Source organism: Hippoglossus stenolepis, chromosome 3 (genome assembly GCF_022539355.2).
Source record: "Hippoglossus stenolepis isolate QCI-W04-F060 chromosome 3, HSTE1.2, whole genome shotgun sequence".
Classification (NCBI taxonomy): Eukaryota; Metazoa; Chordata; class Actinopteri; order Pleuronectiformes; family Pleuronectidae; genus Hippoglossus; species Hippoglossus stenolepis.
Genome location: NC_061485.1, coordinates 26,790,426 through 26,803,457, shown reverse-complemented (window position 1 = coordinate 26,803,457; position 13,032 = coordinate 26,790,426). Strand labels below are relative to the sequence as shown.

The 13,032-nt window shown below is 41.0% G+C and overlaps 1 protein-coding gene across 7 annotated transcripts in view; it reads right to left on the bottom strand.

Annotated features, from left to right (window-relative positions):
• Nucleotides 1-774: 774 nt before the first annotated feature.
• LOC118104723 (transcription factor SOX-13) overlaps nt 775-13,032 on the bottom strand; it is a 45,713-nt gene continuing 33,455 nt past the window's right edge. For 4 of the 7 annotated variants that reach the window (XM_035151808.2, XM_047339325.1, XM_035151804.2 and 1 more), the window contains exons 10-14: nt 11,774-11,892; nt 9,527-9,632; nt 8,414-8,587; nt 6,384-6,600; nt 775-4,243 (exon numbers count right to left, since the gene is read on the bottom strand). In XM_035151808.2, coding sequence (XP_035007699.1) covers nt 3,958-4,243; nt 6,384-6,600; nt 8,414-8,587; nt 9,527-9,632; nt 11,774-11,892 — 902 coding nt within the window. In that variant the 3' untranslated portion in view covers nt 775-3,957. The remainder of the gene's footprint in view (nt 4,244-6,383; nt 6,601-8,413; nt 8,588-9,526; nt 9,633-11,773; nt 11,893-13,032) is intronic. The other 3 variants (XM_047339324.1, XM_035151807.2, XM_047339327.1) reach the window with 1 other exon arrangement.

Sequence of the window (13,032 nt, the reverse complement as noted above, 5' to 3'; positions counted from 1 at the left end):
AGTTACATTCTTCACTTTGATGGTTTTTAGTCAATTATCTACAATCTCAACGTAAAACTGCTTATTTACATTCATCGCCAGAGACATGATGGATTGTAGAACTCAGGATTTATTATGACTTTTGCTTATGGCTCATTAGAAATTTGTAATACCACTATCTATCATTAAAGTCATACTAACTAACTGCAAACCAGTTGATGAAATATTACTGATGCTAATTCTATGCTTAAAGTGTGAAATTGTAAGTACTTATTAATGGATTGGCAACATTTATAACTGCATTTTTACTAAAAAGAAACACATGGCCATGCAAATACTTTACATACAATATTAAATGTATACACATTTGTCATTGTTCTTCAGTACAAACAACAAAGTCCTTTCATGGTGTTTTCACAGTATTTGTTACTCTTAAGCATCACACAGTCCCACACACGTTCAGGTCATTACACCTGTGTTCCATGTAGGTGTGTGAACAATATCAACCAGTGTCATTACTTACTGCTGTGTCTGTGTTCAAATATCTGCTTCTCCAAGTTTCCTGGTTGGCTTTTGATTAACTGACATGTGTAAGGCAAATATATGAAATGGGAGGACAAGGTGTCATAATGTGTGAATGTTGGCATGAGCTGAGGCTGTGTACAACCGGGGGAACGTCCTCTGGGAGACCTGGACTATGGAGCAAAGTAATTACTGAACCAACCAGGGCCTGTAAGGAGAGTTTCAAACAACCCTGAAACTTAAGCTTATTTAAAAAAAGAAACACACACACAATTTACACAACCAATTTATTGTCTTTCAAGAAAAAAAACACACAACTCTGAAAACATAGAGAAATGTACACCTTTAAATTACACAAGCTCTTATAAACAAAATAGTCTCTTTTTATATGTACATCAGCAGGGTTAACGGCCAGAGACTCCTCAGGGTGTCTCCACCAAAATAAGATAAACATTTTCCTCTGATATCCATCTCTGTACACAAAAGCCAGCATGTTTACTCTACACAGCCCTGACGTCTGGTATCTCCCTTGCCCCGCTTTTTTGATTTGTCAACCTTGTGTTGAGTTTTTGTTATATTGTCCCACTGGTCAACACGTTTATTGCGTGATGAGAACAAAGACACCAACACCAGCCATGTGGCCAGAAGTGTCAGCCACAGATTACCACAGGCTAATGGCAACATGCTATTAGCTGATCATGCTGACGAGGAGGTTGTAACACGTTTCGTTATGGTTGTATTTACTTGACGTGGCCTCATGTTGAGCTGCTGATAAGTGATCCTGGGAGGCTACTTAGCCTTTTTTTTGTCTTACATGTTGTTTGAACTGCAGCAGAATGCTAATTAAGCTACTGCTTGTCTCAGATTACTCAGCATTTCTCAGCTTCTGAGTTATTTTGGAATTTACAGCCACTTAGCACAAAGCAAACCGTTAGCATCAGGTAGCATGCTTGTTGGAACAAAGGCTGTCTTGTTTCCTTTAAAGTTATCCAAAATACAATCACTCTTAAGGTGGTGCTCTCACTTGAAACTTCAGGGGAGATTAAAGCACAGTCTGCAGCATGACACAAATCAACATGTCTTACCAAACGGCTAACATGTACAAAAATAACTTGTATAAGCTTCTACAACAGAAGAAATTGTGGTTTTCAGCTTTAATTTCCAAGTCAACCAGTTCAGTGTGATTACATCCATCCACAAATCCCGCCTTACTTTCTAAGAACATAGTATATAGGCCTATGCTAAGTGCTTTAATAAAATCATAATGTAACTCAGCAAGTTAAATTGTTGTCATGTAGCAACACAGCCGATGGGGCCCTGTGGATATTTTTGGTGTCTTGTTCTCATTATTTGACCAGTGGTTCAAGTCTCTCTAAAACTAAGTGTGTCCCTTTTACTTTTTTTTTCTAAATCCATCACAAGAGAGCAGGGTTACACCAGCAGCTTCCTCTCCAGTGTGAAACAGGGACTTGGGGATGATTTGTTTTATCTGTTAGTTGTTTGTGGAACAAAGTAAAAGATGAAATGAGAAGACAACTGTTTAGCCTACTGACTGATCTGTCACTGCAAAAACATTAAGTTTCATATTCAGTCTTCAAGTCAGAAACGAATTCCAGAAAATTCTAGAATTCTAGAAAAAAATGCCAGAATGTCAATCCCCTGGAACGAGGCCCAATGCACCAGCACCAAGAAAATGACGATTCCTAGAAAATCTTGAATGTCTTTTTTCAAGAGAAAAAAAACATCTTTCATTTGAATATTTCTTGCAGTGGTGCGGAAGGCTGCGTTTTAAAAGACATTTGAATACAAAGATAGGAGGTGCTTAACACGACAATCAATAAACACTCAAAGAATCAAACACAGAGGTATAAAAAAACAGGTAGGGCCCCGGTCGACCCACCGTGCTATGAGGAGAGAACTGATAGACACACAAATACAGCCTAACGCAGCACAGCTCAACTGTACAGTGTGATGTCGGGAGGGCGAGGAAGAGGAGTTTGTCGATTTACTGCATATTATCCGGCCCACGACAGGTGTTAGGGTTCAAAATTATTTAATTGATATTGGATTGAAAACCAATAGGTGCACTAACTGATCCCAGAACTAGAAAATTGACTCTATTGTACTTCTGCGTTGACCCACCAATTTACTAGATACCTGCCATGTTTTTTAGTTTTTTTAAGAGAGACTGATTTAAAGACACAGAACTTTTTACACTTTACGCTCAGAGATATAACAGAAAGTTACATTCTTCCCATCTCTAATGAAAGACAGTGTCAAGTAGCATTGTGGGAATTGTAGGATCCAGTGTGTCTGGTGGTTTAACATCTGCCTCTTCATATTTGACCTTTTGTTATTTTTACATAATCTGTCTCTTTGCAATTTGCAAGTTTAATACTGAAGGCTGAAATTGCCCCTCCCCCGTCTTTCTTTAAAATCAAATTGATGTTATAACTTGCCCAAATCCAATAATGTCTGCACACTGACTCCAAAGCACAAAACGGTTCAAAGACATTTTGATCCGAGTGCAATTCATCTTCATCAGGTCTATTTTGTTCCTTTAGCTGAGCAAAGGTCTGACTTTGATTGCAATGTTGTCCTTATAAATATACAGTATGTTGTGTTTTAGAATCAGTGTGCAAGTCTAACTTTTTTCCATTTACGCAGCTTTTTAACCAGTATAGAAACCTATGTGATGTTTGTATAATTCTCTATAACTCTCTTCAAACCCAGACAATGTGAGCCATGAGTAGTCAGGGTTGGATGTAACAGTATACATTAATAGACATATGTCTTCATATGATTTGTCTTCATTTAGCTGTAACCAACCGTTACCAGCAGGGGTCAGTACTGACACACTGAAAACATACAGCTTCATCACTTGTAGGCCTACTGCTCCAGCCAGAGCCGTTACTCGGCTGTTCCTTCAACAGACTCTGTGGAACTTGTATGGTTCATTTCACACTTTCCTCTGGTGAATCTAAACCCTGTGCGTATTTTGTTTTTAACCAAGTCACCATGGTCATATTAAAAAAAGCAGTGTAAGGGATTAAACCATAAAAATTACATTAATGACATTAAAACTTCAAATTCTGTATTCTAATACAAAGCAGCGGATGCAATGATGCCTATGAAGGGAAATAACTAAGATAAGAGTTTACAAATTCACCTTTATATATATATCTGTGTCTGTGTTTGTGTGTGTGTGTGTGTGGGGGGCTGGCTTTTGCTGGAGACTACTAATTGACAAGGGACTATGTGTGACATTTCCTTACAGAGGAGCACTTTTCTCACTCAATGACAACCCAGCCATCCCTCCCGGTTTTCCTTGGTTCATCCTCCATTCGTCCTCTCCGGCTGTCAACAAAGAGAACTACTTCCTCCAAAGCGACCCTCGCAGACCCTCCCATCCCTCGCCTCCATCTTCCTTTTTTTTTTTTCTTCAGGTCTCCCCCTTCAGTCTGTCAGGAGCACCAGTTCTCCCTCACTCCTTTCTCCCCCGTCACTTTCCTCTCCTTCGCTGTACAGAGGCTGCTCCCTCTTTCGTTCCCTCTCTCTCTCCCTGGGCAGGGAAGTGGGCGCGACGTGGGCTTCCACTCGACGTGGGGCAGGCGGGACCTGTGGCAGGTAATGCTCCAGTAACGCGGGGTGAAAAGGCATGGTTGCCACGGAGACCGAGCCAGCGCTGCCAGCGTACTGTCCATCGCTGTGGGAGTAGTGGATCTGCTGGGGCTCTGTTTGACTGAAAAGACATAGAGAGACTGTAACATGCTGGTTGTCAAACATATATATATAAATATCTTACTTATGATTGAGGTGGTGAGGTTTGGGTGACCCTCTTATTAAATGTACATTAAATTAATGTGAATGATTATGTTTGGATTGTTGGTTTTTAAACAAAGTTGAGCTAAAATTGTAATTCTTATTTTTGTGCGAGGAAAGATAGACTGCAATGACTTTTTGTTTCTTGAAAAAAAGGGAAATACAATTTTGGACACAGTGTCCGAGATTCTGGGCAGATATTTTCAATGGCCATAATCAAGTGGCGTGGAGTTACCGTATCTTAAGGCTCTTCTGGTTCTGGAGGTGCATTCATGTTAGGTGAAGCACCTCTGCTCAGATGGATATAAATATCTGCTGGTTGAATCATAAGTAGAAAAATAAAAAAAATACATCTTGTACTTTGATCAAAATGTCTCAAGGAGGGAGCATTGGGACATAACAACGTAAAGGAACATTTTAACTGCGATTACCAAGATGCGCTGCATGCATAAACCGTCCGGTCACTGAATTAGAAGTTCTGTTCCATGCGCTGCTAATGGAGGGTTGAAGCTGCAGGTTCTGGTGCTCCTAAAGTTGTCAACAGCTTAAATGAATTGTCTCCAGGGTTCTCAGTCCATTCTGGATGAATTCAGTTACCATATGTTTTGATTTGTTTTGTAGAGAAAATCCATTGTTGTGAATGGACACCACAGCTGTAGCTGAAGGTCATGGATATTATATTTCAAATTATATTTAGAACCATCCATCAAAATGACATCAGGATTCTCAGACATTAAACTGATGATCATAATATCAATCTACATGAGTACAATTATTTGGGAGGGTCCTTTGTTTCTATTTTTGTTAACAGTGAAGACATCAGAAGGTTAAGTTCAGCCAGTTAGCCTAGCTTGCTACCATTACCATAGACTGTGCATAAGGATGGACAACGCCACCTTCTGCCACTATCCAGAAATGAAGCCAAAATATTCCAGATACGGACGCTACCTTCTTTCGCCATTAATGTAATTTGAACAGTTTGAGTAAATTACAACGTTTCACCTAATTTTTATAGCATAAAATTCGTAATTAAAACCGAACTTATCAGAAACATGAACACTATGAACATGAACATAATCAGTGTGATGAGAACTATCTAAAATAACAAAAAACATCTTTAAGAACAATGTAAGGGGGCGAATCAATACGCTTTGGTTTCACTTTTGGGGAGCTGTCATGTCGTCCATTTTTCCATGCAGTCAATGGTTAGCACTGATTCCCATTGCACGTTACTTCCTGGTGGTGGTGACGCTTTGTCCCACGTTATAGCAATAGGTAAGTCATGTTAATGGTAGCACCTTTCCATGTGTCCAGTTATGGTCAAAATGACTGTGAACTAGTCCTCAACACTTTCCTGTGTTTCAAATCACAGGAAATTACACAGGACTAATTAAAATATTGGTTGCAAACTTGGTTAACTGTCTATTTGGCTGTTGGAACTGAAGTTAATATGATGAACTGTTTTACGTGCCCTCCCACACCAATATTGCACCAGTGATTGAAGCATCTTCAGTTTAAAAGCAGCACATCACAAACTAGAAACAGGACCAACAAATATTATTAAAAATATCTCTGTAGCTCCCAAAAAAGTTGGATTTCAATTAAGTGACAAAAACATTTCCCTCTCAAAAGAGTCTCACAGAGAAAAGATGTTGTGAGTCCATCTGTGAATCAAAGAAAAACGACAGCGACGCAGAAAACCACTAAAAAACAACCACTGTTAACAGTTCCAAACCTCCAACTGCTCCAGCTTAACTGAGTTGAAGGATTTACTGGCAACAATGGCGAGGGATGCTATTCATCTCCGAGGACAGAGTGAAAACAGCCGAGCTGCACTATCAGTACTCTACTTTTGTTTGTGTTTCAAGAATAAAGAAGAGCTTTGAGAGGTGTCGAGCAAACTCCTAATTGAGTGAATTGTCAGTGTTTTCTTCCAGGGACAAATTCAGCCACATTATCTCAAAGTTGTGTGCACACTCAGAGCAAACTGGCCTGTGTGTGTGTGCGTGCGTGCGTGCGTGCGTGCGTGCGTGCGTGCGTGCGTGTGCACTGGTTTCTACCTGTGCGTGTAGGTCGCTCTCTGTTCCTGACGACGGCTCTTCATCATGGCCTTGTACTCGCCCACCCTCAGCCTCCGCCCCTCCACAATGCAGGTCCGTTTGGGCCGGGGTTTGTACTTGTAGTCTGGGTAGCGCTCCAGGTGCTGCCGGCTCAGCCTCGCCTGCTCTTCATAGTAAGGCTGCTTCTCTTGGTTGGACATGGACTTCCACCTGGAACCTACAGACAAAGATTTATTGGTACAAAGGGAAAGAGTGAATAAACAGAGGAGGTGAATTCATTCACACAGACATGTACGATTCAAAGAAAGAGACCAGTTCGGCTCATTAGTTACACGTTTAGGCTTTTCTAATGTTATTTCCTGTCCAATAAAGGCAAAATGGAGAACATCATTTTCTCAAACTTTCTTTTAGTTAGAATTCAGTCAACATTCGAGTCAAATATAAGTCAAACCTTAAAAGTACCTTTAGAATGCAGTTATCTTTTGTTTCTCATCAATCGTAATACAAAATAAAGATAAAAAAGAAAATCAAGGACAACACTTTTTTACAAACTAACTTCAATATCACAATTAAAACTTACTTGACTCAATGTCAACAAGTCCCTTTTAAAGTGAGACTTGTCTGTGTGACTTCTGCTGAATAAGCAGTCGCTGTGGCCACAAGTGGTAATTACAAAATAATGAAACATCCCTAAATGTTCCAAAACTGTCTTGACGAGTCATTAAAATTAAGTGACTGTGGCCTGAACACGAGCAGTAAACAACAAATATGTCTCCCGGGGCCTTTTTCTCAGTGCAGAGTAGAACAAGAAGAAAAGAATACGGTGAATTTGCAGCAGGAAGAGTCACTGCAAGCTCCTCACTTTTATTTAATTTATTTTTATCGGCCGTTTCACTTTTTGTTGAGCAGTGGACGAACATGAATGTGACCATTCCATTCTGCTCATGGTCAACTGAGTCTGAGACCTCATTGTATCTAATGATCCAGAGAAATATGTGACCTGAGCCAACACTAGAGACCAACTTGTGATGGGATCACACCTGCAGCAATGCAGTCAACGTTCCAACAACTTTTCAATCCATTGGTACTCAATAATCACTACTAGTATTATTAATGGTATTACTTGAGTACTCAGGGATCAGACCAGGACTATCGCTGACACACCTGTAGCACATCTGTACACACTTGTAACGTTTTTGTGACTGTATTTTGTACAGTTTTGACACAATCACACTGAAAAATATTTCCACAGGCAGACAGACAGTGAAGCAGAGAAACAGGGAGACAGGGAGACAGGGAAGCAGAGAAACAGGGAGACAGACAGACAGACAGACAGGCAGGCAGGGAGACAGACAAACAGGCAGACAGACACACAGGGAGACATGGAAGCAGAGAAACAGGGAGACTGACAAACAGACAGACAGACAGGGAGACTGACAGACAGGGAGACTGACAAACAGGCAGACAGACAGACAGGGAGACATGGAAGCAGAGAAACAGGGAGACAGACAGACAGACAGGGAGACAGGGAGACAGATGGACAGGGAAGCAGAGAAACAGGCAGACAGACAGACAGACAGGGAGACAGACAAACAGACGGAAGCAGCATGAATACCTGGACCACACACACACTAACCCTGACCCTATTCACACAGACATGCATGTGAAAACGATACCAGTCACGCTGACGTACTCGGTGACAAATTGCTGGTCATACCAGACCCAGTGCTTGGCATGAGTCTGTTTCATTATGATTTCAGTTTTCCAATTGTATGAGACATTTTTTGCCTTTTAAAACAGATGTGGTATTATATGGAACATATTTGTCTTGCTTTAATGATCACTATTGTCATTAACTTTACCCCATCATACCATACAGAAATAGGTGTGTGTGTGTGTGTGTGTGTGTGTGTGTGTGTGTGTGTGTCAGTTGGAGCAGCAGGTGGATATTTGTGCCCTCACATGTGCCAGACAGTGTCTCAGAATAGAGACACCGAGTGAAACCCACCCCTACCCAGTGCTGAGCTCACCCAGGATCTTGCTGATGGAGGAGTTGTGCATGTCAGGGAAGGCCTGCAGGATCCTCCTGCGCTCGTCCTTGGCCCACACCATGAAGGCATTCATGGGTCTCTTAATGTGGCCGGAGGAGGGAGGGGGCCGGGCCTCAGCGTAGCTGCCTGGGACAGAAACGGACAGAGCACCTACTGGGAGAGGGCTACAGTCAGATGACCACACTAAACTGGTGCTGGAATATGATATTAATTCCTCCTTAAACTTAATGTCTCTGTCCCAGGGAGGGAACACTACTTGTTATTAACCTTTGGTTGTGAATATTCTAATGCTTATTAGGTAAAGTTTCTTATCACCCACAAACATCCTGCTGTTCAGTTACGATTGTATGAGAAAAGAATAAGCCCAAGCTATATGTTCTCATTGGTTCTTAGAAGATGTACACTGTAGCTTTTGGATATTTAATGTGGGTGTGTGTGTGTGTGTGTGTGTGTGTGTGTATATATATATATATATATATATATATATATATATATATATATATATATATATATACACAGGGGGCTAACCATGCTAGATAAGTATATATTTTTTATCATGTAAGAGCTATTTAATTTAATGTTTTGAAAAATGTGTAGTGTTCCTTTAATAGAGCACAAGCCGCAGCTTGTTCTGTGGCTTAATACCTGCTTGTGACACTTGGGAGTTTTTTCAACTTCACAATGGACTTAAAGTGGATTATTGCAAAAACAACATTGTATGGACACGTGTATGTCAACACTACCAGCTAGCACACATTTTGGCATGAACAATGATTCACTTTCCTCACCTACATTTTCCATCCTAACTTCTCAGTTTCTCAATAAAGCTTCAAAACTTCAATACGATTGTATTTACATCTTTACAATATGTTTATTGATATATAAGAATCTGGGCATGATGGAATCTAATTTCAGATACCTTATATGTCAGTGTGATATTCTAAGGAGGGAATTATAGTAAAATATATAATGGTAACCATTGCAGTGCCTTTGAAATAACACAACTAGTTATACTATCTATTACTTATTAGCATCAATGTGTTACTTCCTAACACTGAAGAGTATTAAATATGCTCCTCCAGGGACACCTACCCTCAGAGTCACTGCTGAGGTGGTCCTCGGTGCTGGGCCGGCCATGTCTGACGTCACCCCGCTCGGAGTGAGAAATTCTCTCGCTGTGGGCAGACTCTTTATACTCCTGTGGTCATAAAAAATACAAAGACAGGTGAAGTCAGACACTCAGCATATGCACACAAATATTCACACTCGAGCACAAAGGGAATATTTGAATTTGGACCGCAGTAAAAGATGACCTAATGTCCGAGGGTGTTATGTGTTATACGGGTTGCTATTTAAGGTAACGTCCGCTATATCAGCTGCTGTTTAAATGCAGAGCTGTATATGCAAAGAAAGGGATTTATAACACCATGGAGGAGGAAGAATGATGTTTATTGTTTGAGAGAGGAAAGGTCAAGGAGACAAGGCAGAAATGGGAAGGTGACAACTTCTGAATTTGCAAAGCTATCGCACCATTGCCATATTATCTATCATTCATTCTCCTGCTGTAAAACATTATTTATCCCACATGCGCTGGAGTGGAATACCAAAATAGGTCAGTCAACAGTCCTGGTGTTAAAGCAGCAGCACAGGCCCGATGGAGCAGGATAATGGAGAGGAGGAGGAGAGCCACAGAGTACAGTATTATGGAGGACAAAGAGAAGAGGGCAGGTGGCTCAGTCAATGCCACACTGAGGCCTTTGTGGTATTGTGAGGCTGCAGCAGCTGTTGCTCCAGGATGATGCAGGGACCGAAGCTTTAACCACCTCAGAGCACGAAAACCAAGACCAGAATAGAAGACAACTTTTACAACAACCAAAACCCCAAAAAGACAACAACAAGAATTTTTACAATCGGGTTCCAGATGAAATAGATAATTTCAAGAAGTTTTAATAGCTTGCACATAAATAACAAATCTAGATAGATGCACGATACGACCTAAGATTTGTAAGAGCAAGGTTTCCATGTTACGTTACGTTGTTAAAACAACATTTGGTATTTTTCCAGTGTAGAACCTGACCATAGAATAACAAAAAGTACAATAACAGCAGTAAGTACCATCTTTGTCACAGCATACTTCTTTGTCTGTTTTGTGCAGTGTTTACATATCTGCACTTTCCAGAGGGCAACACCTAAAATACTCTTCTGTGTGTGCTACAGCTGGGTTAAGCTTCTGTCAGTTAAATCCTCAAGAGGGGCAAGACTCCCTGTTACACTAAACTAAACCGGACTCTGACCCCTGATTAAACCTCCACATGTTAGTAAGTATGGACATACTGCAGCATTCAGCAGCTAAAGCACTGGAGGTGGTGGAGGCCAAAAACGGAGCTAAAACAGTGTGACTATTCATCAAGTTGAGTCCACATGAATGATAATCTTGCGTCCGACAAGAAATTCTAGTGATCACAATTGTCCAGGGCCAAATTGATATTTATAAGCGGTTGATTACTAGAAAAGAATTGCGTAGCTTCTTTATTATAGTACCAGAAACTGAGGGAAAGGTAACGGCTTACACACACAAACACACTAATTCCGCTGCTCACTTCCTTCTCTCTCACAGACTCAGCTGACGTCTCTGACTCGCTTCAGTTTAAAGTTGATTTGTTTGAAATGACGCAGCAATGTCAACACTGATCATCACATAATGATTCTTAAATTAGTTAAATCTTTCTTCAGAGCAGCGCGGGCATTCATCAGCCCGTCTCGCTCGCTCTCTTCCCCTCTCACTGACATGCACACAAAAACAGTGTGATCGGACATACGTATAAATCCAGACTGGGTAAAAATAACTTAGTCAATGTCCGAAGACCCGGAGGAGATGGTGGGGCGCGCTTGCTTTTCACGTTCCAATCATGTATGAAAAGACCCCAAATGAACACTGTAAGTGGACTTAGTGGAGCTGTGCCTGGCTCCCTGGGGGTCTGCCCCAGACTTGGTGGCGCTGTCGCCGGACTGGGTGCTCGCTCCCTTGTGATGTGGAGCTGTCTGTGGTCCCTGCGTCCATAGCCAAGGTATTTTTTTTTAAATAAAACAATGTTGTTGGAATGGAAATAATGCTTTTAAATTTTTTTCAATGTCTGTGTAGGTTACTCACTGTATGGGGTCTATGTTAGAAACCAAAGCAGAAATTCTTTAACACCATATACTTAAGCATTTGTATATATTTATCGAAAGCCATATCGTCATTGCAACATTCAACAACGTTATTGCATATCGCATGTTTTCCTAATATCGTGCAGCCATAGTGTGTGTTTGTGTGTTAACTGGGGGCGATCAACTCACCATCTTTTCCCCGCCGTCCCTGTCTCTCTCTCTTTCTCGCCCGCCGCTGCCGTTGCTCTTCAGGAGCAGCTGGGCATCGTGGATGGCCTGTGTGACCACGTCGCCGTCTCCAAGGAAACCTGCAGACAAAAAGCACCAGGCGACAACGAGGTAAACAAATGTGGGGAGCATTGAAAAGAAGAGAAAAATGGCATTAGACACAGAAAGATAAAGTGTCAGAGGCAGCTATGCTGAAATTATGCCGATGACAATGTGCTTTTTAAATTATACAAAAATATTATTTTTGTATTCTCCTACAATAGCTTTGCAAGATTCACAGTTCTTACAAAAACAAGTTCTTATTCATCTCAAACTGCCTGTTATGCCGACCTTATTGATATTTGCTCAGGCCTCCTTAAAAGAGAACTTTCTTCTGACCACCTGTGTGAAGGTCCTGAAAGCTAATGGTAAAACACAGAAAATGGTACATGACAGAACATCATTGAACTAGACCATAGCATAAAGAAATCTGTGACGAACTGCCGTCATTCTGTCGTGAAAGTGGAGAAGAACTAGCATTTAGAGTGGTCTGTCGCCTGAGCTCTTGTCTCACAATTACTACTTTCACATACATACTGTAAAGTAGCTACCGCTCAGCTTTTCCTGGGTATGTAAAGGTCAAAAAAGCCTCATTTCTAGTGTGATAACCCACAGATCCTGCTTTGAAGTTAACCACATGTTTGTTGCCAGGCGATCATGACTGTGGTGTGTGTGCACAGATGACACATCATCTGTCAATTAAACACTGGGGGTGGTACTGTTCCGAAAGCTCCCCTTGCTCACTTGTCTATTAACTCTCTGGCTACTAGAGCCAGCGCTGACTTCCCTTTTGTTCCTTTTGTTTATGGCATAACATATGCTTTAGAAATGTGAAATGCATTGCTTTTGTTGCCCTGTATGACATGTTTTAAAGGAAAGAGGTGGGAGACACCACCAAGTATGGAAGCTTTGGGTTGAATCGGAGAAGGTTTTACTCCTTTCATTTAAAGCTGCTATGTGCGGATTGTGGCTTTATAGATATCCTGTTTTCTATGTTATGTTTCCATCAGCATTATGTCCCTAGAACCTTATTTACTTCCTGAATTCATTTCCTTCCTCGTAAAAAATTTCCAAAGCCAATTTTTAGAAGAATTAGAAATTGTTTTTAGCATTTCCATCCATGTTTGCAAGCTCACAATCATTTTCTTCCCTGTCTTTGTTGGCAAGTTTCTTGATGCTTT